Source organism: Talpa occidentalis, unplaced genomic scaffold (assembly GCF_014898055.3).
Source record: "Talpa occidentalis isolate TD23 unplaced genomic scaffold, MPIMG_talOcc4v2.1 talOcc4.17, whole genome shotgun sequence".
Taxonomy (NCBI): Eukaryota; Metazoa; Chordata; class Mammalia; order Eulipotyphla; family Talpidae; genus Talpa; species Talpa occidentalis.
Window position 1 is genome coordinate 25,357,150 of NW_023601754.1, and position 23,259 is coordinate 25,380,408.

A 23,259-nucleotide genomic window follows, 5' to 3' on the forward strand; every position below is an offset into this window, starting at 1 on the left:
TACCAGAATAAACGCCTGCATTAAGAGCTGTAAGGACCTGCGACCAGGAATGACAGCGGGGCCACTGGAGGCCCCACACCTGGCGGCCCGAGCCCCAGGTTCCAGGCCCCGCGACCTGATGGCGTGACCTTGAGCCACCCCCGCCCGGGACTCCAGGCCCGGAACCCTGCGTCTTGGGGGCGGGGAGGACGTGCAAGGAGGGACCGTGCGCGCGCGCCGCAGGCCGACCCACGGCGGGCGCTCGGCCCAGGCCCGGGCCCTTGCTGCCCGCCGGGCCCCCGCTGGCCGCCGGCCGGACCCCTGCAGGCGCCCGAACCCTCGCCGCTCCCGGTGTTTACATTCCACCGGGGCCGGCCACGCGACTTCTTGCCGCTCCGGCGCCGCTCGGCCCCGCCCCCGTGGCTCGGGGCCCCGCCCCCTCGCGCTCGCGCCAGCGCTCTCCCGCGTCCCGCCCGGCGCGGCCCCGCCCCCTCACCGCGCGCCGGCGGCCCCCGCGTCCCTCTCCAAGGCTCCGCCGCGCAGGCCCCGCGGCGGGCGCCGGCCCCGCCCCCAGGGCGCGCAGGCCCTGTCACTTGGCCCCGCCCCGGCCCCGCCCCGCCGCGGCCGCCCCGCCCCGCCCGGGCCCGCCCCGCGCGCCGCCGAGCGCCTCGGCTGGCCTGAGCCGCCGCGGGGCGGTCCTGAGGGCGGCCGCTGAGGGGCTCCAGCCCGGCCGGGGCGGGGCGGAGGGTGGCGGGAGGGCGCGAGGGCGGGCCGGGGGCCGGTTCCGCGCGCAGGGATTTTTAAATGTCCCGCTCTCAGCCGGGCGCAGGAGCAGCCGGCTCGGCCGCCAGCGCGGTGTAGGGGGCAGGCGCGGATCCCGCCACCGCCGCGCGCTCGGCCCGCCGCCGCCTCCCCGCCCGGCCGCCCGCCCGCCCGCCGCCGCCTCCCGCCTCCGACTTCGGCTCGTGCCAGGCCGCCCGCCGCGGAGACGGCTTCGGGTGAGGACCCCGCCGCCGGGTGCCCGCGAGCGCGGCCGGCCGCGACTTCCAGAACGCCCGGGTCGGGCCGGGCCGGGCCGGCGGGGTGGGGGTGGGGCAGGGCCGGGCGCCCCGTCCCCGCGGGCGTCAGCGCGGGGAGCCCCCGGGGGGGGCTCAGGGACCGGCCGTGGGGAGGTGTTGACGGGGAGACTGAGGCAGCCCGGGCCCCGAGAGAGCCGGCGGGACGCCTGGAGTTTCGGGGGGCGTCCGGAACCCCCCCCAACCTGAGTTCGGACCCGGCATCGCGAGCTGCGGGCGGCACTGCGGGTGACAGGCCACCCCGGGCCCATCGGCCATTTTCCCGGCCGGCCCGGGAGGCTCCCGCCGCCGCCGCCCGCGCGGGAGGGGGAGGGGTGTCCGAGGCGGGCGGCCGGCCCTGGCGCCCAGCGCCCAGCTTGCTCACCTCACTGTCCGCTTCGTGCCCCCAGGCCTGACGCCCGACCCCGCGCCATGCCGAGGGAGAGGAGGGAGAGGTGAGTGGCCCGGCCGCTGCTGGGGAGGGGAGGGTGCCCCGTGGTGGGGGAGGGGTGGGCCGAGATTTGGGGTGAACTCACACTTATCCTCTGTGCCAACCCTGGCCTTGCAGGGCTGCGAAGGAACTGGACACCATGAAAGAGGAAAGCTGCACTGATGTCTCTGTTCGCTCCAGGAAAAGAAAGGCAAATGTGGCCGTTGTGAGTACAAAGGGGACAGGTGGGGGGGCATCCAGTACCCCTTCCCCCATCTTACCTGGGCACCTGACTGGGCTCTGCCACCTATTTGTTGATAGGGGGTCGAGGGGAGGTGTGATTGGCACAAATGGGGTTTATGATCTAATCTAATCAACTTTCCGTTTCTTCTCTGTGTTTGTCTTTCACCTACCTGTGTGGTGTTTCCTGGGGTTGGGGGCGTTTTATGGTAGTTTTTGCAGGATCCGGATGAAGAAATTGCCAAAATTGACCAGACTGTGAGAAGCCAGTGTGGCAATCAGGTAGGTCCACTTGCTGGTTGGGCCTAGGTGGAGGGCCGCCTGCTCTTGGTGGGTCCAGTTGCATCTCAGTACTCCCGACCTCCTACTGAAGGCTCTTTCTGTCACTGTGGTCACAGTCCAGAGCCCTGAGCACTGTGTCTGTGGGTAGGCACCTACCTCTGATAGCCTTGGGATTCTGGGAAGGACTTGTGCTCCTGACCCGCACTCCTGATGTTACAAATATGCACTGATGTCTGGAAGAACCAGAATGGACATCAAATAACTCAGTCCTCTCCTTTTGCCCTTGAGGAAACAGACTCAGAGGGGAAAAAAAATTGAGTCCTGTGCAAGCCAGGGGCGGAGTCCGCCTGCAGCCTTGTCTCTGAGCTGGTGAACTGGGGGGAGGGCTCCTGACACAGAACTCTGGATAACAGTGATGATGTGGGGGGTTTGCATCCATATGCAGTGACTTCTCCCCCACCCATACTTGTCATTTTTCATCATTGTACTTAAGGACTTCCCTCTCCCATCCCCTGTAGGTCAGAGTTCAGATCACCCCCTCTTTAAAAGTTCTTCCAGCCCATCCAGCAATTACCTGCAGTGCCCACTGCTGTCTGGAACTCCACCTGACCTCAGCTAGAGTATTAGTAGAAGGTTCTGTGTATTCTCAGCACATTTTTTTTTGATTGACTAGTCCATTTCTCTTGCCCCTCCTTTAAGAGTTACCGCCAAACTTCCTGCATGCTCATGATATCATTCTAATATCAGAAGTTACTAGCAGAAAAAAGCTTTTATTATCTCTCTACCTCCAGAGATGGCTGGGGTATGTAGTTATGGCCCAGTAGGGGAAGCAGTCTGTCTCCAAAGTAGCTGATCAGGCCTGACCCTATCACAGATAAAAGCTGAGCAGGAATAGTATTTGAACTAAGGGCAGTAGTCCCAGCTAGGTTTGCAGTTGGCAGCGTATTACTTTGTAGAGCAGTGTGCAACAGCCATGGCAGCTGGGTTTGGAAGAACGAAGGCCTTCAAAGTGGTGGGTCGTGCTGTTTGAAATAACAGTTGTCATTGCAAAGAAGACCCCAGTAGTTAGCATTTCAGGGAAGTTACACTGGTTTCCTTCTCTATTAGAAGAAATACCTCAATTTAGGAAGAGAAACATAACAGGGCCTCCCTGGTGGCGCAGGCGGTTGAGCGCAGTGCTGTGAAGCTGTTCGCAGCCTCTGCAGCCCAGGTTCGATCCCAGCCGGCCGGCTAGGGTCCCACGTGGCGCGGCAGACCTCTCCTGTCTCGCCCGCTGCTTCCCTCAGCAGTGTATTTCAGTCAGTCTGCCTGTTCTGTTCCCTGCTCTGTCTCTGGTGAATCCTCTCACCCTCCCGCACATCTGGCCTGTACCCCTGTTCTTGTATAAATAAATAAATCTTTTAAAAAAAAAGAGAAACTTAACAGTACCTTTAAACTTCTTTCATTTTTTACCCCTAAAAACCAAAAAACTGCAAACCAAGCAAGCTGATTTTTTTGTGGGTATTATAATATAGATCTCTAGTTTGTGGGATTCGTAATTGTTTATTTTCCCAACTGTGTTTTGATTGAAATTTCCATTTGGGAATGACACAACACTGTTCATATTCTTGCAGTTTTGGAGTAGTTTATGTTCTTGAGGATAACCTGAGCCGTGCCTGGGTTGCCCACAACCTATGACCCTATCCCCAGACTATCGGAGTTGATAGCTGTGACATATGAATAGCCATTATCATCTCCCACTAGAAGGCATTTTCTTGGTTGTCCAGAGATCGGTGACAACAGGTTTCTGCACATTTTGTAGAGTAGATAGCTTGAAAATTTTCCATCTGTTTATGGCACAGTCAGTGTTTTATTATCTCTGTGGATTTATGAAGATCAAGTGTTGAGGTAACACAGAATCTTTTGCCTTCCAATTATACAGAATTTTTCTCTGGAGTTATCATAGTTCAGCCCAGTTCAACAGCCTTGAGCTACTTGTAACCATCATGCTCAACTCCATGTAACCGCTTCATCAAGACCACACAGAACCTATGATGATTCTTACCTCAGGCCTTTCTTAATGAAAAGAATACCCTTTTATCTAAATTGAACATATCCATTTTGTTGTTTAATTTTATGCATCCAGCCCAACTTTTTTATTGAAGTGGCATCCTGGACTTTCTATTAGTTAGTTCTCCGAACATAATTTGGCATAAGGTAATTCTAGTCTTAATTAAAAGTGGCATAAGGAAGTCAGGGGTGGTTAGGAATAGTCAAAATTGGTTTCTTGCTCTTTTTCCATTTCTTCCTAAAGTCAGACTGCTTTTGCTTCCCTTGTGAATTGGTGTGAATGGAAGTTAAAGGAAGTAGACTTCTATTCTGTTTCATAAACTGATTCTGAAAAAGACCGTCTTAGGGTACCATTTGTCTAGTTGTGGTTCACCTAATTTGTCTTTGAACTGCAGGTTGGGAACTGTTACCAGTTTATCTGCAAAGGCCTGCTCTCAGCAGGGTCAGCCATCTGGCTGTAAGAGGGTGGCACCCAGTTTCTGCCGTCCAAACTAGAATTCGTTCTTGAATGAACAACTTAGAGCTGTTGTAATGTGACCCTTTTTGAGTCAAGGAAGTGTTACCAGCACATGATACTAGAACTGGAAAAGGAGGTTGCCTTTCTGAACAGCTGTTGGCAAGAGCTGTCATGGTTAATTTGCATGTCCAATTCCTTGCACACTGGGTGAAGAACTTTATTCTGAAGTTTGGCCCTTCTCAGTATACTGAAAGTGCTTGGACTTCCTCTGAAAGAGGCTGGTGTGCTGTGAGAGCCACCTTGTACCCTTTCTTCCAAGCAGCACAGAGAGCCCATGTTGCCGTGTTCATTTACAGTCAACTCTTAGTTGTCTCTTCTTTTCCAGTCAACATTAATGATCTCTCTACTTTAAAAAAAAATGCCAAGGACTTCCATGCTGGTGGGATTGTTACCTGCCATGTCTTCAGCAAACTCACTTTTATAACTAAAAATCTATCACAGTCTTCTTTTAAGAGGAGGGCATAAGTATGACCTTTAAAAAGATACATTTTCTAAATGACAGTATTTTACAAATATTGAAAATTGAATCAAGTTAAGTATCCGGAGTCTTTAAAAGAAAAGCATATTGTCTTGTTTTTTAATGGTGATTTTTTTCACTTTATCAGTTGTTTGAGTTGTGCTTTGTGCAGGCTTTGGGGACAGGATTCAAAGGTCCCCAGGAGTGTTCTGTCTCTGCGGACTTCTTAGTATATCCTGTGGCCATTGTTTGATTTGGTTTTAACTAGGCAGAGTTTTGTTTTGATTTAAGGAAAACAAAAGATCCCCATTATGTAATATGTTTAGCGAGCCCTGCCACCAAAGGAATATGTCACATTTGATAGGTATTTGTTTCAAAGAAAGGAGACTTTAATTATAGATGGAAATCGATTTACATTTTTGATCTTTTATACTTGTGAATGTGGAATGCTTATATAAATACTTTTATTAGAAATTCTATCTTACACCTTTAAGAAATTTTAGATTATCTGTACTTATTAAAGACAAATCATTGAATTACAGCCAGGTAATCCCACAATGCACTTTAGAAGTCATTCCAGCATCTTACTGAGCTACTGATGGATTTACTTCATGATTTTCTGTAAGATAAGAACTGTTTGCATTTGTCTTATTCCTCCTCTGTGCATTTTGCTGCTCGTGGACCTCGTGAGGGTGAGGGTATGGAAGATAAAGCGTTACCGACTGCGTTCTTCTCTTGTAGACTCCTAAGCTAATGAAAAATAAAATCAAAGCTTCCTGTCACTTTTATTTAACTAGGCCATCTCTGTCTTTATGTAGACTGGAGCTTACTCTCTAGCGTGAAGTGAAGACATTTTTTGAATGATGACTATTGTACAAATCAATGAAAATATATGCTTTACATCAACATTTTTTAATGTGCTTTTCTTTTACAGCCTTGGGTCAATAATACAGTCTGTGAAAACCCCTGCTCCTTGATTCCCACACCTGACAAAGAAGAGGATGAGCTGGTATACCCAAGCTCTGCATATGACCCTCAGAGTTTCGCACCATCCAGAGCCTCGCCACTGCCTGTACTGAAGTAAGTTGACTGCCAGCTGCCTTCCAGAACTCTTGCTTTGTGTGCGCACTGTCCCATTGGTAGTGTGGGTGCATACTGACACTTCTCTTTTTTGTTTTTGTGCTTGGTTTTGTTTTCCTAGCTGGGCAAATAGAGAGGAGGTTTGGAAAATCATGTTAAACAAGGAAAAAACGTACTTAAGGGATAAGCACTTTATGCAGCGGCACCCCCTTCTGCAGCCTAAAATGAGAACAATTCTCCTGGATTGGTTAATGGAGGTAAGCTTGAGTCTTCCTGGTAACCATAGGCATTGATCATTTCTAGAATCTTCTGTGATGGCTTGGTTTTCTCTCTTCCTTTGTCTGATTCCATCAACACATTCTGTATCTCTGAAGCTATGGTAAATACACTACAGTGACCTAACTTTTCTGCTTTTGTACTTCCTGAAGAGAATTTCTGAAGTCTTTTTTTGCTCCTTAAACATTTTTAAGTTTACATCTAATTTTTTTCATCAAAGTTTAAATAGTTGCAGTGGTTTTATTTTCCGTTAGCTAAAAGTATTAGTATTTGATCTTTATTAATTAAATTGCTTTAAAATGTATCCGGTTTGGTAGTTATAAGTCATATATGTTTAAGTATATGAACAAATTTATCTTTAATGATCAGAGATCTTAAATTGTTGCTCATAGCTCCTTGGAATCCATTTCTCTCTCCCGACAGAATTGTATCCTGATAATAGATTCTTTTATCAATTGTATTTGATCATATTGATCATAGTTGTCTGCCACAGCTGATCAAAGAGCAAGTATTACAAATTTGGTAGATAATTATTAGATACTGCAGTTCTCACGTTGCCCAGAGAGACCTGGCACAACACGTAGACCATCTCTGCCCCCTGGAGCATCTTCCAGTGCCTTGAAGCATTAGCTCGAGTGGGCTTCAGTTTTTCAGACTTCAACTCAAGGCATCAGGAGTAGAAGGTTTCTCTTTTATAGGGGCAATTGATGGCATATAGAGCAGGTCTTAAATAACAAATGTCTTTTTGCTTGACGGTCATGAGAAAAAAAGAATCCCAGCCAACTTTATATGAATTGACATTATTAATGACATTATTTGGCTTCATTATACATTTTACTTAAAAATTGCAGTTTTCAAGAACCTACCTACTGACAATGTTAAGTGAGGGCTTACTGTACTTCTTTTTTCTGTATTACTAAGTATTTTTTTAATTTTTTTAAGTAATGCCTTTGGGAAAGGATAGACAAGAACGGCTACCTTTATATCTTTGGATTCCTTGTCATGTCTTTGGATTTACAGGCAGACTTGTCTGCAGTGATGTTAAGTTTCTCAGCCCTTGGCCTAGCCAAGAAGTCTGTATATGAGAAAGAGGACACGCATGCCAAGAGTCTAGTCATCAACTGGAGAAATAGGTCTGAGAGTTTGTTCCTCAGAGAATGGGTGCTCTTTACTGCCCACTCAGATGGCAGCTGTGTTGCTTTACACAACTGACTCTAAATATGCTCCCACCCCCCCGGACTTTAGGAATATTCTGTGGTGGTTGACAGAATTTCTTACTAATGATCCATTGTTTCTTTGGTATCTTTTCTACTTACTCACCCTGTGTCTTGTGCTTGTATGGGATGTTCTGTTTAGGAACAGCAGATTTAGATGCAAAGTTAGGCCTTCGATAATAGTGATGCATTGAGGTTTGGTATTTCCCTGCTTCATCCCTTTTCAACTCCACGTATACTGTCCCCATAAAGTCACACAAATCTTGTGAGATAGGCAGGGGGGCTGTTTTTCTTAAGTTTATGGTTTGAATTAAATGGGTATATCCAAGTGAGAGCCTAAACTAGAGCAGAGGTTTCTGAATCTTGTTTAATGCTTTTTTAAAATTTGCCTTTTGTGATGAACAGATTAACAGTGTTTTTTGGGTATATTGTCATTAAGTAAATTATGTTCTGGCTTTTAAACTTTCTTTTTATTTTTTTTTAAGATATATTTTTATTTATTTATGCATACATGAACTGGGGTGTACCCCAGAGGTGCAGGGTAGGTGAGAGAGTTCAACCGAGACAGAGTGGGGAGCAGAACAGGCGGATCTACTGAAATACACTGCTGAGGGGAGCAGCGGGCCAGACAGGAGAGGTCTGCTATGCCATGTGCGCCAACAACCTGGCCGGGGATTCTCGTGTTGCAGTGTCTGGCGATAGCCTGATAGTACTGAGACTTAACCCCTTGCGCCACCAGGGGGGCCCCAACCAGCTTTTAAACTTTCATAGCAATGATGGCCATTTGTGAAGAAATGTTAGTTCTTTTAAGTCATAATGAAACTTATATTGACACACTAGTCTTTGAGAAAATTCAGAGTTTTTCAGTGAAAATGATGCTTTCATCTGACTGTGAACATACCTTCCCCAGCCTTCGCTGTTACTGTTCTCGATCACTGAACACGTAGTCCTCCTATCTGAGTTGTGGGTCTTGATTCTGTATGTGCTTAGCAATAAATGAGATAATCCTTTCAGAAAAGCCAAGTTCTCTTGATGTGGTTATATTTTCCTTCACAAAAACTCATGACAAGTTTTTTGGTTTTTGTCTTTCTTCAAATAATTGTTCTAAAACTTATGAAATATTTTTTCAGGTATGTGAAGTATATAAACTTCACAGAGAGACATTTTACTTGGCACAGGACTTCTTTGATCGGTATATGGCAACACAACAAAATGTTGTAAAAACACTTCTACAGCTTATTGGAATTTCATCTTTATTTATTGCTGCCAAACTTGAGGTAAATAATTTTCAGCTATGTGTTATGTAGCACATGCTGTTTCTTCAACGCCACTGAGATTAGGGAAAGAGGCCAACTATTTGTCTGTGATACAGATCCTAATTTTTTCTAATATTAAACTCTCTAAAGTTAAGACATGTGCAAAAAAAGGCTAGCTGTTAACCAAGAAGAGAGATGAGTAGTGAGCATATAACATATTTAGTTTACCATAGTTCTTTTTTTTTAAAGATTTATTTTTTATTTATACAATAGCTGGGGTACAGGCCAGAGGCGCGGGAGGGTGAGAGGATTCACCAGAGACAGAGTGGAGAACAGAACAGGCAGACGATAGAAACAAACTGCTGAGCCTGGGCAAGAAGGATTGGTCTGCCATACCATGTGGGTTTCTCCTTGGCCGGCTGGGTATCCAACCTGCGCTGCAGAGGCTGCGGACAGCTTCACAGAGCTGTGCTCAACCTGCTGCGCTATTGGGGAGGCCCTTATTTATTTTTTTAATGAAATTCAATCTTTTTTTTTTTTTTTAAGATTTATTTATTTATTCATACAAGAACCAGGGCACAGGCCAGATGCGCGGGAGGGTAAGAGGATTCACCAGAGATAGAGCAGGGAACAGAACAGGCAGACTGACAAAATACACTGCTGAGGGGAGCAGTGGGCGAGACAGGAGGGGTCTGCCACGCCATGTGGGACCCTCGCCAGCTGGCTGGGATCGCACTGGCACTGCAGAGGCTGTGGACCGCTTCACAGTGCGGCGCTCAACTTCCTGTACCACCAGGGGAGGCCCCCTTAATATAGTTCTTTAAGCAAAAACATTAAGCATTGATTGAGCCTTAATCTTAAAAAATTAATCACACTTTTGGTGTGATTAAGAGGGTCATTAGACAGGCTCAACCTTCAAACATCAGTGTGTTCTCCCTTCCTTTCCAGGCCAGCATACTAAGAATAATTTTGGATGTACATTGTAAGTTAAAACAACTAGAAGTTGATTTTTCCTAATAGTGTGTACCCTTTGTTTCCTTTTAGGAAATCTATCCTCCAAAGTTGCACCAGTTTGCTTATGTTACCGACGGTGCTTGTTCAGGAGATCAAATTCTTAACATGGAATTAATCATTATGAAGGTAAGTTACAAATTAAGTTTCTTGGTCCTTTTTTAAAATGCATACATAATATCTTTTCCACATTCTGTGTGAGTTTATCTGGATGTTCTCCAACTGGACACATTGTGGCAGGAGCATGGCTCCATTTTGAGTTCTTTCAGAGGACCAAGGGAACCCTAATGCCTTTTTCTTTTCTCAACCATTGGACTCTTTTCTCTCTTTCCCTTAGGCTCTTAAGTGGCGTTTAAGTCCCCTGACCATTGTGTCCTGGCTGAATGTATACATGCAGGTTGCATATCTAAATGATGTCTGTGAAGTGCTATTGCCACAGTATCCCCAGCAAATCTTCATACAGATTGCAGAGGTAAGGGGTGCCGTTGCTGACCCCTGTGGGACTACCTACCCCCACTAGATTGAGCTAGAAGAGATATGGTTTGGCCGTCTGTTTCAGTGTTCTTTTCTTCCCCATAGCTTTTAGATCTCTGTGTCCTGGATGTTGGCTGCTTAGAATTTTCCTATGGTGTACTTGCTGCTTCTGCCTTGTATCATTTCTCTTCATCTGAATTGATGCAAAAGGTTTCAGGTAGGTTGGCTGCATAGTGCATTCATAAGAGAGCGTATCAAACTTACAACTCATCCTTGGCCTCATATTGAGCCTAAAATTCATTTTTATTACAGGGTATCAGTGGTGTGATATAGAGAAGTGTGTCAAGTGGATGGTGCCATTTGCCATGGTTATAAGAGAGACAGGAAGTTCAAAACTTAAGCACTTCAGGGGAGTTCCTGCTGAAGATGCGCACAACATCCAGACCCACATGAACAGCTTGGATTTGCTGGTCAGTGCTACTCTTGTTTCCCAGACAGATTGTTAAAACTGCCTAAAGAGCCTCTTCATCTTCCTTCAGGAAGGCTCCAGATAGTCTACAAAGTCTCCAGTCCTTTTAATTCCTTGGAAAAAAGAAACTGGTTAATAGATGCTAAAGAAGACCAGTGGCTTTTAGATTCACTCTGCTATTTTCCCCTCACTCTCCTCCATTGAAAAAGTGCACTGTAGGTCCAAAAGGATATTCTTCCCATTTTAACCTTTTTTTTTCCTTTTTCTTTTATTTTTATTAACAGGACAAAGCCCAAGCAAAACAAGCCATATTGTCTGAACAAAATAGGATTTCTCCTCTCCCCACTGGGGTCCTCACCCCTCCACACAGCAGTAAAAAGCAGAGCAGTGGGCAGGGAACAGCATGACCACACCAGCATTCTCCACCAAAGACAGTCGTGCGCGGGTGCCGGCTCCAAGTCCTCCTGTGTCTGCTACAGAGGAGGCGAGCATTAGCTTTTACAGATGTTTAAATGGAGGAGCATCTCTCTTCCACAACAGAAGCATTTTTGTGGATGACATTGGACAGGGAGAAGTGTTTTTTATTGAATGCTTAGATATTTTTAATAAGTGGGTCAAGTACACCAGCCACCTCCAGAACACCAATGAGTGCTCCAAATGCTGCTAAGGAGGGTGATACTTGACTTGATTGACTATTCACACACATGACAAAGGCTTGAAGTTTAGGAGTGCCATGTTGCTGCTGGCCTCCCATCAGGTGTTCTGGGTTGTGTCCTATTACATGGAGCAGGTGGTTGTGAGCATCGTGAAGCGGAGCCCACAACTGGCTGTGCTGAGGCCTGCCCTCTTTACACTATCAGTTGACAATGTATAATGCCTTTTATGAACTATTGTTTTGTAAGTGCTGCTATGTCTATCCCTTTTTTAATAAAGGTAACACTGTCTTTGAGACAGCTGGTTTAATGAGCTATGTCTGGTGATTTCACTTAGAAGCCAATTTTGAATGTGGCTATATCAAATTCTCTTTTTTAACTTCATGCTTCTTGAAGCTCAAGCATTGCAAGCAAATACAATTAGAAGAAAACTTTTGAACGGAGCCTCACCTTGCACCAGAGCTTCCCCAGTCAGGCTCGCTGGCTGTGGCTGTGGTGTGAAGTCACCTCTGCAAGAGGATCCTTAGGTATGATTTCGTCCCTAGGACAAGTCAATGGTCTTAAAGAGTATTTAATACTCTCTTCATCCTTATCCAAATCTTAGCCTAAGTATTCTTGTTTGGACAACTAATTAACATAATAGCCAGAAACTACAAAGAAGAAAACAACTCAAAGCCAGTGATACCCGGTCTGTTCCCACCATCGAGGGACCACCAAGTGCCTTGCTAGCAGTCACTGTCCTCTTTAAGGCCTAATGTATACAGTTCATAGCCCGTTTTGTTGAACCCTGAGAAGTGGTGGCCTTTCGAGTTTTGTGTCTCACAATACTTGAGTGTATGTTTGGGCTCATAACAAGGGAGGGCAAATGAGCAAATACCACTTATTTTCAGCATGGTATTTTATCTCATTTCGCGAAAATCTGTTTGAAGTTGAAAAACAGCCATTTTAAATCTGTACCATATTTCTATGAAGTTGGAGAGGGACCCTACTTTCAGATTGTGATGTTACAGTTTTGGCAAGTTTTAATACAATTTTCTGAATAAATGCGTTATAAATCTGTGTGTCATGGTATTTAGTCAAATGGTACTTCTAACTAGTTATTTCTTCAACTCAGCAGACATGCTCTCGCCTTAAAAAGCAGTGAATTTTTAGTGGCAATCTTTTGGAAGTGACTTGTAAATCCTAAAAGTGGTTAATTTACATTTGGCATTTTCTATGCAAAAATATGGCCCTGAAAACATTTCTATTTTCAAAGTTTTATTATAAAAGTTTGAGAACTTGACAAATGTGAGGTAACACTGGTTTGAAAGCATGTCTGAGGTAAATAATAACTCATGGGTTGTTTGGCAAGACAGCCTATTGCAGAGTGTTCTCGGCTGTGCTGAAATGAGAGCATCTTATATGTGAATTTTTGGATTACAGCTTTGGAAATTGGTATATTTTTAAATGACAGTGTTGTCACAGGCATCTCCGAATCATCTGTACTAATAGAAGATAAGTCCCGGATGGGTAAGTAAAACCCATAATAGTCTTTTTCTGTGGCTCTGCCAGAAAACTTAAGAGCCATTCATGTGTATTAATGTGTAAAATTAAGCTGTGCTCTTAAAAGAGCATCCTCCATCTGCCAGTAGTCAATACAAACTTTGGCCCCTAAGTAGTTGGCTCTATAGACCCATTTGCCCAATCGTTTTTTTTTTTTTTTAATTTTTTTTTTTTTTTTATAGAGGCATGTTTTGTTTATTTATTTATTTATTTATTTGTTTGTTTTGTTTGTTTATACATGCACTGGGTACAGTCAGAAGCGCGGGAGGGTGAGAGAATTCACCAGAGCCAGAGCGGGGAGCAGAGCAGGCAGAAGGACCAAAGTACACTGCTGAGGGGAGCAGCGGGCGGCAGGAGAGGTCTGCGCGCCATGCGGGACCCTCCTCAGGTGGCCGGGGAGCAGCTGGGGATCGAACTGGCGCCGCAGAGGCCGCGGGCAGCCTCGCAACCCAGCGCTCAACCGCTGTGCCACCGGGGAGGCCCTGCCCAATCGTTTTTGCTCTATAATTCAGTAAACCCAGCTGAGGCCAGGTGAAATTGGCAGCTCTGGTCAACCTGGGTGAATAAATGCTCAGATGCTTCAGCAGGACGGACCCAGAGACTAGTGACTTCCTGTGTTAGATGAGGAGTAGCCTAGTGGCCAGCCGTGAAGGCTGACTGGACTGTGGCCGAGCGCACCACATCCCGGCTCACAGAAGTCACTAGGCCTCACAAGAGTTGCTCTCATGTCTTCCCTGGGCCTAAGAAAGAAGCACCTGTCTGGAGGTGGTGGGTGCTGAAGGTTCTCCAGGGCCATCTTCCCTGTGTGGAAGTTGGACGGCTTTCTGTGTCACAGGCTTCATGTCATAGCAAGAAAGCTGTGGAGCCCTTTAAGATCTGGAGTACAGTGCTGAGATGTGCTTCTAACCTCTAACTCAGACACAAATAAGATTGGAGTTTATTCCAGGCAAAATTAGGCTCTAGCTTAGAGCAGGGATAGAAAGAAATCAAATCTGATAATGTCTAGTCATATTTACCCAACCGTGCATTTTCCTACCACATGTTCAACATTTTGAAATTCAAATCACATTTATACCTTGGACATTGTTAGAAGACTATTTTTATCCCTGCTGTAATCATCTAATTTGCTGATTACAGGTCTCAAATTGCCACAGAGAACTCAATTTTTGAAAGAATTGTCCTGTTTGATCAAATATGTTATTCAAGCAATGCAGTCATTTGTTCCACAAGGTTACCTGCCAGGCAGAGCTAACCAGGAGTAATAGCATTAGAAGCCTATACTTAAAATCAAGCATTAGCTAATCTGCCTGTGACAATAGAGTCTTAAATACAATTTGCCGCAGATACTTCAGTTCCTGCACTGACAGACAATTGCACTGTGTATTCAATGAGCATAGATTTTTCCTACCTCATCCCAATTCCAAATTTAACTATAGAAGACTCTAATGTGCTCAGTTTCACAGGCTTACCAGGTACAGTTTCCCAGGAGCCTCAGCCAGGAGGCCAGTGCTATCCCTTATTGAATAAACACTCCCTCCACCGCCACCCCCTCCCCCCTTCTAAATCATTTTTCTGCTCAATGCCAGTTCCAAAAAGTGCAGCATCTGACTGCTGCGGAGAGGTTCCAGGCTGATGCTGGCCTCCCTGCTGTGTGCCTGAGTTGCCCTTCCCCTTGAGCCCCTGCTGTGTGCTGGCCCTCCTGGTCCTGGAGACAATGCATGCTTGCATGCTCTAGGGGAGCCCTGGAGACAGGTGATCACTGAAATCCTGCAAAGGCAGTGGGATTAGCACAGGTGAGCACAGAGCGGGCGATATGTCTGCTTGAGAGGGGTCTGTGGAGTCTTCTAGCAGCTGGTGAACAGTGCTCACAAGCAGGGAGCTGAGGCAGCGGAGGGACAGGGAGACATCATCACAAAAGGTGTCTGCATGTCAAGCTGAGGATGGGCCTGACATCTGAAGCTTTTGTGGGGCGTGGGGAGGGGCAGAGCCGCCTTTGCAGGCAGACATGAGGAAACTGCCTTTCAGTACCACAGGGAAAGGACTGAGCAGGCTGTGGGGGACAGGAAGGCAGGCGAAGGGGACAGCAGTAAAAACGCACAGCAGTAATCCTAACCTGTGTTACTGCCACTTGGGGTCCTCTGCACCCCTGCTGACCACCATCCACAGCCCACTGGCCGCACACCATGAGCTAGCACCAGAGGATACCGAGGGCCAGCTTCCCTGTGCACCACAGTCCTGAGTGGGGGACACCAGGAACACTCAGCACTTGCTCTGAGGTGCCCTCAGCTTCCCTAGTCTTTGCAGGGCCTGCCCCTACCCCCCCCCCACCCCCACCCCACCCCACCCCCCCCCCGCCTCCAGGTTTCAGCCCCATCTCTGCCTCCTCGAATGTGTCCTATACACCTGCTTCCTCTCCCTTCAGGCTTCTGCACTCATGTTTCTATCACACCCCACACACCGCCTCACCAAGGGTACCTAAGACCACTGTGTGGCAAGCCCGAGGGAACCCTTAGCCTGGATCTCACTGAGCAACTTCACCCCACATGGCCCTGCTCACCCCACTTCCCTCCCGAAACTTTGATCCTCCTTGATTTCTCACCACCCTCCCCCTGCCCACCTCTCACCACACCAGGTATCCTTTCCAGGCCTCTCTTCTCTTCAGTGTGAGCTAGACAAGCCTCCCAGCCATGACCGGGGCAGGCTCCACTCTCCAGGGCCTCCATCCCCTCACGCCTCGCCAACCCAGCCAGGCTTGCTCTGGCTTCAAAGCTGGAGACCTGCCTACCTAAAAAAGGGTGTCTCCGTCCAGGTGTCTCTTGACCCTCTTCTAGACAACACCTTATTTCAACTTCCATTGTCAATGCCCTTAGAAAAAAATGGGAACTAGCAAAACACAATAAACATGAAAACCACTCAACACAGATTGGCAAAAATTTTAAGTGCAGAAAAGAATATGACCACTGCCTGTGGACCCAGCACCCAGATTTGCCAAATTGGCTTCATCTTTTTTTTTTTAAGGCATATAATATGACCCTTGAAGTTCCTCTTGTGCCCCATCCCCGCCCCCATTCCCTTAGGAACCACAACCATCAGTGCACATGATTTCCATGCTTTTTTTTATACTTTTACCATTAACATTTGGATCAATAAGTAATAGATTGACAGAAAACTCTATGTTGAGTGTTTTTAAATTTTACATAGATGGACTCAAACCTTACACGCCATGGTACCACTTGTTATTTTCTTTCAACATTATTTTCCAGATTGACCTTGTTGATTGATGTGGGGTTGGGTTTATTAACTTTCAACTGGTAAGAGTTATTTTCTTGGGTGAACATACACGATGTGTTATTCCCTCCCATGCTGGTTCACAAGTACGTCTCCAGTTTTTCAGAAACAAGGCTGGAATCGACATCTTGTGCACATGTGTGCCTGTGTGGGGGTTCCTCGGGGGCACATTCCCAGACGTGGAATTGCCGTGTCAAAGGGCACGTGCTTCTCCAGCTTCACTGTGGTCAGCTACTTCCCCAAATTATGCCAATTTATACTCCAACCGGGGAGTGTGCAAGCGCCCACCTTCTAGATCTGCTCCAGCGCTCAGTACTGCCCTTTATTTCTTTCCATTAAAATTGCTATTATTTAACTTCACTGGTTTTTCTCTGATAACGAAAGTGGAGCATGTTTAGTATAATAAGTTACATGCACAACGCAGAAAGTGAAAACTCCAAAAGATGCCATTCTTAACACTTAGTGTTAAAGTAGTGTACGTTGCTCTAGAATTTTTCTATGCATGCACTAACATACGAATACATGACAACATTTATTGTTTTTCTACAGAGCTGTTTCATCCAACGCTCTCATCGCTAAGTGGCTTAAAATGCACACCACAAGCAAACCTACTAACTTTTTGTTTTTATCTTTTAGGGTTTGGTTGCCAATTGATTTCATTGCTTAGCACATGGAATTGCAGATCCTGACATATACTAGGTGCTCCTAGTATATTAATCAAATATTAGCATTAAATATTTGCTGCATGCATGAATGAGTAGATTCTTACTGACTCATACAGTCACTGTCATTAAATTTTGTACTTTTCCATATAGGCTGTCTTCTACTTGCAAAATACCTTCTTCGTGCAAGCTTAAGATTGAAAACCAGGGCCTCCCCGGTGGCGCAGCGGTTGAGCGCTGGGTTGCGAAGTTGCCTGCAGCCTCTGCAGCACCGGTTCGATCCCTGGCCTCCGGGTGAGGGTCCCACATGGCACGCAGACCTCTCCTGCCGCCCGTGGCTCCCCTCAGCAGTGTACTTCTTCATCAGTCTGCCTGTTCTGTTCCCCGCTCTGGCTCTGGTGAATTCTCTCACCCTCCCATGCTTCTGACTGTACCCAGTGCTTGTATAAATAAACAAACAAACAAACAAACAAACAAATAAATAAATAAATAAATAAATAAATCTTTGAAAAAAAAAATAAAAAGATTGAAAACCAAGACACTCACAGCAATGCATCAGACCCCTGCCTCTGTTCTAGTGCTTGTCCAAACCACTGAATTCCACTCTTTGGAAGGGTTGCAAGGATGGGGTCATACACGAGTCCAGATTCCAAGGCAACATCAGAGAGCTAGACGGACACCTCCATTCCCCCAGGACTGAGATGGATCATCCCTTCCTTAAAGGAAAAAGAGCCCAAAGTTCATATATTCCTCAAGCCACAGCCTACATCATCCAGAAGTTCTGAGTCTCTTTTGCTAAGCAACACACCCAGTTATCTCTTGTTATAGACACTGAATAATCAATCTCAGTGAAAGAGAAGTCTGTGTCCTCCCCAGGCTATGGGAAGTTTCCCTGAAAGTAGAGGCTGCACATTGGGACATTAGGACCAAGATGCCGAGGGGTTTCATTATGTTTGGGCTGCTAACAGTTTTTTTTGTTTTTTTTTTTTTAAAAAGATTTATTTATTTATTTATACAAGCACTGGGTACAGTCAGAAGCACGGGAGGGTGAGAGAATTCACCAGAGCCAGAGAGGGGAACAGAGCAGGCAGAAGGACCGAAGTACACTGCTGAGGGGAGCAGCGGGCGGCAGGAGAGGTCTGCGCGCCATGTGGGACCCTCCTCCGGTGGCCGGGGAGCAGCCGGGGATCGAACCAGCGCTGCCGAGGCCGCAGGCAGCTTCGCAACCCGGCGCTCAACTGCTGCACAACTGGGGAGGCCCTGCTAACAGGTTTTAAAACACATGAACCAAGTAGGGTTTGGGAGAGTCCGCGAACGGGCATGGTCATGGCGCTGGCAGCAGGTGCGAGGGCCTGCAGGCTGCGCAGAACCAGAGCCCCCTCCAGCCTCCATCTCCATCACTGCTGTTGTGTTCACCTGCAGATGTGCTGCAAACCTGGAGGAGACAGTATTTCCTGGACCCGTGACTCCATCAAAAGTAACAAAACAATACAGATCCAGAAACTGGAATGTTTCAAGCAGTGGCAGTGAGAGCACAGTTCTGGAAGCACAGCACATGTGAACGTGTTTCATACCCAGGACAGAGTCTCCGTGTCCAAAAAATATGCTCCTTACCTGCCAGCCTCCCACACACATTTGAGTTGCAGAGTCCCCAGGTATGTGGGAAGTCTCAGCTCTCACCCCACGCTCTGAGGTGCTTTTAGCTGATACTTACCTACTCTGACCTCCATTCCTCCATCCACTCAGTGGGGCGGCAAGTGTTCAGCCAGCTGCCCTGGCGAAGGTGAGGGGGCCGCAGGACGCCCCGCCGGTGAGTCTAGCCTCTTGGGGGTGAACAGTTTCATTCTGTTTCTCTTCAAATTCCAGTGTGCCAGGTGGTGATGAAAAATGAGTTTGGGGTGTTTTCAGGGTTGCAGTCATACTTCAGGGAACTCCCCGGCTTCCTGTCATGCAAAAGATGTTTCGTTTCTCTAGACGGGGGTGGGGGGACATATTGTGACAGGACTGGGGCAGAAGTCAGACCGGAAGCAGGTGGGCTGGAAGCCTGCCACAGGCTGCAAGCTATCCCATCTCCCCCAGGTCCTCTAGAACCCTAGGAGGCCCTCAGGGCAGCCCCTGACCCTCAGTCCAACCAGACACATCAAAGCCAGAGGTGATACCAAGGCTGCTGCCAGAAAATGGCCCTGGGGCCCGAAAGGTCACTGGCTCTGCTGGGAGGTTCTGGAGATGGTCCTGGGTGGGAGGGAGAGCCCCTGGGCCTCCCTTGCAAGCCTCAACCTTGGGTGGACTTTGTTCCTCCTTGAATGGAAGACTGGCCAGGCTGCCAGGAAAGGGTGTTCCTGTGATGGAGAAAACGGAAGCATCCGAAGAAAAATTGCAGCAGAAAAAAGATGAGTTTACAGATCGTGGGAGTGATTTTCTGCACTGTTCATTTTAGTGATGTCCAGGACAGCCCAGAGAGATGGCTTGTCTGCAGCCGAGATAGATGCGGACGCCAATAAAGAACTCACGGAAAGCACAAAAGGCGGGCTGGGTGGGTTCTATTAATTACATTTCTTTTATCCTCCTAACAATGGCACGTCAGCAATCGACACGGAATGTGCCCAATTGATGCTAATGATTTCATCGTTTTGTTTCTGTTAAAGAAAAGGTCTGTCTGCCCAAGCTAGTCAGACCCAGCGTGAGCCTGGAGCTAGGCAAGGTCCTGCCAACCCTCCCTCCACTGGGCCTCTTGCCCTGTCATTTTTGTGCCCTGGCTCTCCTGGGCAATGCCAATAGCAGTTTTCCCAGCCCCGTCCTGCCTTCATTCTTCTTTGCAAAAATCCCTGCACAGGTTCTTAGACATGGGTGATGAGCCCTGTTTTAGTGACGGGCAGGCTGTGAGTGTGCGTGTGTGTGTGTGCACGCACACACATGTGTGTATTTGCCTGTGTGTATCTGTCTATTGGGTAGGCCATGTGTGTGTGCATGTGTGTGTGTGTGTCTGTCTGTCTGGAGCAGTGTATCAGAGCCAAGGATCCTCTTGATGTACCTCAAATCACTTCTTAACCTGAGTGTTCTTTTGAAAGAAAGAAAAATAGGTTATCAACTACTTTCTTCCCACAAACCCTGTCTATTATTCGATTTCATTTGGCAAAAGTTAAAAATGGTATGTGTGTTGGGGGGTCACAACTATGACTGCGAGTCACGAATCCTTTGCCCACATCTGTCATCATCCTCCCACCTCGTGACACACACAGGACTTGCTGGGGACAGTACCAAAGAGTTTCCAAACATAAATGTGCTGAAGCTCGGGGTCCTCCTCCTCCACCTCCCCAGTGACAACCCACAACAGTTTGTGCTGGCCTGGGGGAGGCCTGAGGGAAGCATCCAGGCAATAAACAATACTTCTTGTTACAAATGTGTGCACCTGACACCCCTGCTATTGTGTGAACACAAGTCTGGACATGTGGGGATGCACACAAGTGCACAACCATTCCATGACAGCCCCATAAGGGCCGTGGCTGCCACACCCCAGAAAGGGCCTTCAGAGTGGTTTTCTTTTTCTTTTTTTATTTTAAGATTAATTTATTTTTTTATACAAGAACTGGGGTACAGGCCAGATGTGCGGGAGGGTAAGAGGATTCGCCAGAGACAGAGTGGGGAACAGAACAGGCAGACTGATGAAATACACTGCTGAGGGGAGCAGCGGGCGAGACAGGAGAGGTCTGCCACACCATGTGGGTTTCTCCCCAGGCTGCCGGGAATCGCACCAGCGCTGCAGAGGCTGGGGACAGCTTCATAGCACTGCGCTCAACCCGCTGCACCACCAGGGAGGCCCCAGAGTGAATTTTGATGACACTCCTGCCCCAATTTGATTGACACATGCCCCCACCCAGACAGCCTGGTTTGTGGGACAATCCTAGAGGGGATATTAATTTGGCCAATTCCCTCTGCAGCTCAGACATGACAGGTCTGGAATTTCCACACAGGGGGCTTGAGGGTGGCCTACAGCTAAAAGTGGGGGACACAGGTACCTCCCAAGGATGGACCTGCAATTGCACGGTTACTGAGGTAGTGTGGAAGGGGCTGATGGGGACAGTGAGGAGGGTCAGCTTCTCCTACCCCTTTAGGCACTGCCAACCTCCTCCCCCAGCCTGATGGCCTGCCCCCAGAGGCTCCTCCTCCCAGGCAGTGGGGGCCCATTTGCACAGCTGGTGATCCAGGCCCCTCCTGGCCTCCTCAGTGGAGCCAGGGCTGAGGCCGATGCCACAGGGTTGGTGATGTTCTGGTGGAAGGCCCCATGTGCTTACTCACCCGGAACAGCTGCGGACGCTGGCACTCTCTGCTGCTATAAAAATATCAGCTCTGCAGCCCTAACTCCTGGAGAAAGTCTCAGCGTGACAGCCTGCAAAGTAATCCTGCATTTGAATTTCATCTACAAATCCTGGTTTTCTCCAGACAAGCTCAAACCTGCACAGATGGCCCCTCACACCAAAAAGTAAAAATAACAAAGCTTGCAATTCTGGGCCTCCCTTCTTCTCTGGGCAGATGTGTTGCCACACATTTTGGGAGGCGCACAGTCTGCGCCCGACAGCAGGCTCACTCCTGTGCATTGTCACGAGCTCCTTCTGGCGTGCTGGAGGGAAGCAGCGTGGCCGTCAGGGGACGTTCTTGGAAATGTTTCTGGGGTGCTTGGGCCTTTGGAGTGAGGTAAGGAGGTCCAGAGAGAAAATGTATCCCTCCCAACCCCCCAGGAGTGGCCACGTTATTCCACAAGATGGTCCAGGACAAGGGTTGAGGGTTAGGGCAAGGCCCCAGAGACAGGAAGGGGTAAGAGGCCTCCACATGCCAAGGGCCAGCGACAGGGCAGGAGAGAGGAGCTCCTGATTCTGAGTCTCCTAAATCCCAACTAGTCAAAGGAGCTCATTCATTCTTCCCACCAATATTTACTGAGAGTGTCTATGCCAGGCCTGGGGGTACACTAGGGACAAGACAGACCCAGAGAGCACAGGCCAGGGCACACCCAGTCAAGGTCAACTGGGACTGGATGGTCACAGATCCAGTACCCAGGAAGGTAAGAGGAGGAAACCAGGAGAGAGGCCAGCGGGACAGGAGCCCCTGCGGGAGACACTTGTAGGCAGGGCCTGCCTCTGGAAAGCCTATGATCAGAGACCTTACATCTTCTCCTCCAGAAATGTGGCTTGGTCTTTGCTCTACCAGAGAGCCAGAGATTTCCATTTCAAGTGAAATACAACTCAGACTTCCAGGAGAAAAGAGGAATTCTCAGATACATCTGTCTGGATAGCCCAGGGGCAGCACTAGCCTCAGGTATGGTTTGATCTGGGTGTTTGTAAGCTGTCTTCGGGAATATGCCTTCTCACTAGCTCAGCTCTGCTTTGTTCTGTGCCTCCAGATGACATCTGTCATCTGCCAGTGTCTGCAGGCTGCTATTCCTTCCTTCCTAGAATCTGTAGCTCATGTCTTGGGAAAGAGCCTTATTCATCTAGTGTGGGTCATGTGCCCACCCCTTCTCTAATCACTGTAGCTAGAGGAAGGCAGGGCTCAGACTGGTCACATACCAGTCAGGAACTTCCTGACTCCAGAAAAAAGGAAGGGATGCTGGTCTGAAGAAAGCAGCAAATACAGAAACAAACTGCAAAGACTCTCCCAACCGTAGCTGATAGCAAAGATGTGTGTGTGCTCTAAAAGAGCTGCGAAAGTCCTGCTGCCAACAACAGAATTGTCCTTGCTGCAGAGACATGGTCACTGTTACCATCCCCCAGGTCCCTGACTCCCCAGCGCTGGTCTGTGAGCCAGGTCTAGCATGTGGGGGGAGGGTGCGGCAGACACCCCTTTGAGGAAGTCTGCCCTAACACCTGATCTCAGGGGTGGGAGCAACCCACATTGGGGTTTGCATCATCCCCTGAACCCCTGCATTTTTCTCTTAGATCTCTCTCAGTTTTGGCTTTCATCTTTTTCTTTTTTAGACTAGTGTCTGCAATTGCCCCCAACTGGTATGGAGGAAAAAGACAGAAACCAGGAGGGTCCTCACTAGCTAAAGCCCCAGGCCCAGGCGTCTCAGGCTGAGACTCTGTTTACCACCCAGAGGCCACGCTGGGTAGACCTTCCTGGACAGAGTAAGTGCCAACTCCAGCGTCATACTGCAGTTCAGGGAGGTTCCAATACATGTGTGGCCCTTCGTGCAGGGGTGGGGTGGGGACAGAGGAAGTGACATCACCAGAGAGACATGTTCAGGCTGGCCAGCAGGTACTTGAGCTGAGAGGAGGTAAATAGGAGGATTCAGCTTCCAGGCCACTACACAGCCCTGACGTGTCCTAGTAAA

General features: G+C 48.0%; 1 protein-coding gene across 1 annotated transcript; it reads left to right on the plus strand.

Annotated features, from left to right (window-relative positions):
• The first annotated feature begins 932 nt into the window (after positions 1-932).
• CCNE1 (cyclin E1) lies at positions 933-12,538 on the plus strand. The gene is made up of 12 exons (XM_037516345.2): positions 933-977; positions 1,445-1,489; positions 1,603-1,690; positions 1,918-1,986; positions 5,944-6,089; positions 6,211-6,346; positions 8,710-8,856; positions 9,880-9,975; positions 10,184-10,318; positions 10,426-10,537; positions 10,633-10,790; positions 11,074-12,538. Exons 2-12 carry the CDS (start codon positions 1,467-1,469, stop codon positions 11,194-11,196), a joined length of 1,233 nt encoding a protein of 410 aa, XP_037372242.1. The 5' UTR covers positions 933-977; positions 1,445-1,466; the 3' UTR covers positions 11,197-12,538.
• The last annotated feature ends 10,721 nt before the right edge of the window (positions 12,539-23,259 follow it).

What these genes read in the sequence shown, in the direction of transcription:
- CCNE1 (XM_037516345.2), top strand. Translation starts at nt 1,467, where the DNA reads ATGCCGAGGGAGAGGAGGGAGAG. An exon ending in TCGCCACTGCCTGTACTGAA is followed by an intron (nt 6,090 to 6,210) that starts GTAAGTTGACTG and finishes TTGTTTTCCTAG; the next exon opens with CTGGGCAAATAGAGAGGAGG. An exon ending in TCTTCATACAGATTGCAGAG is followed by an intron (nt 10,319 to 10,425) that starts GTAAGGGGTGCC and finishes TCTTCCCCATAG; the next exon opens with CTTTTAGATCTCTGTGTCCT.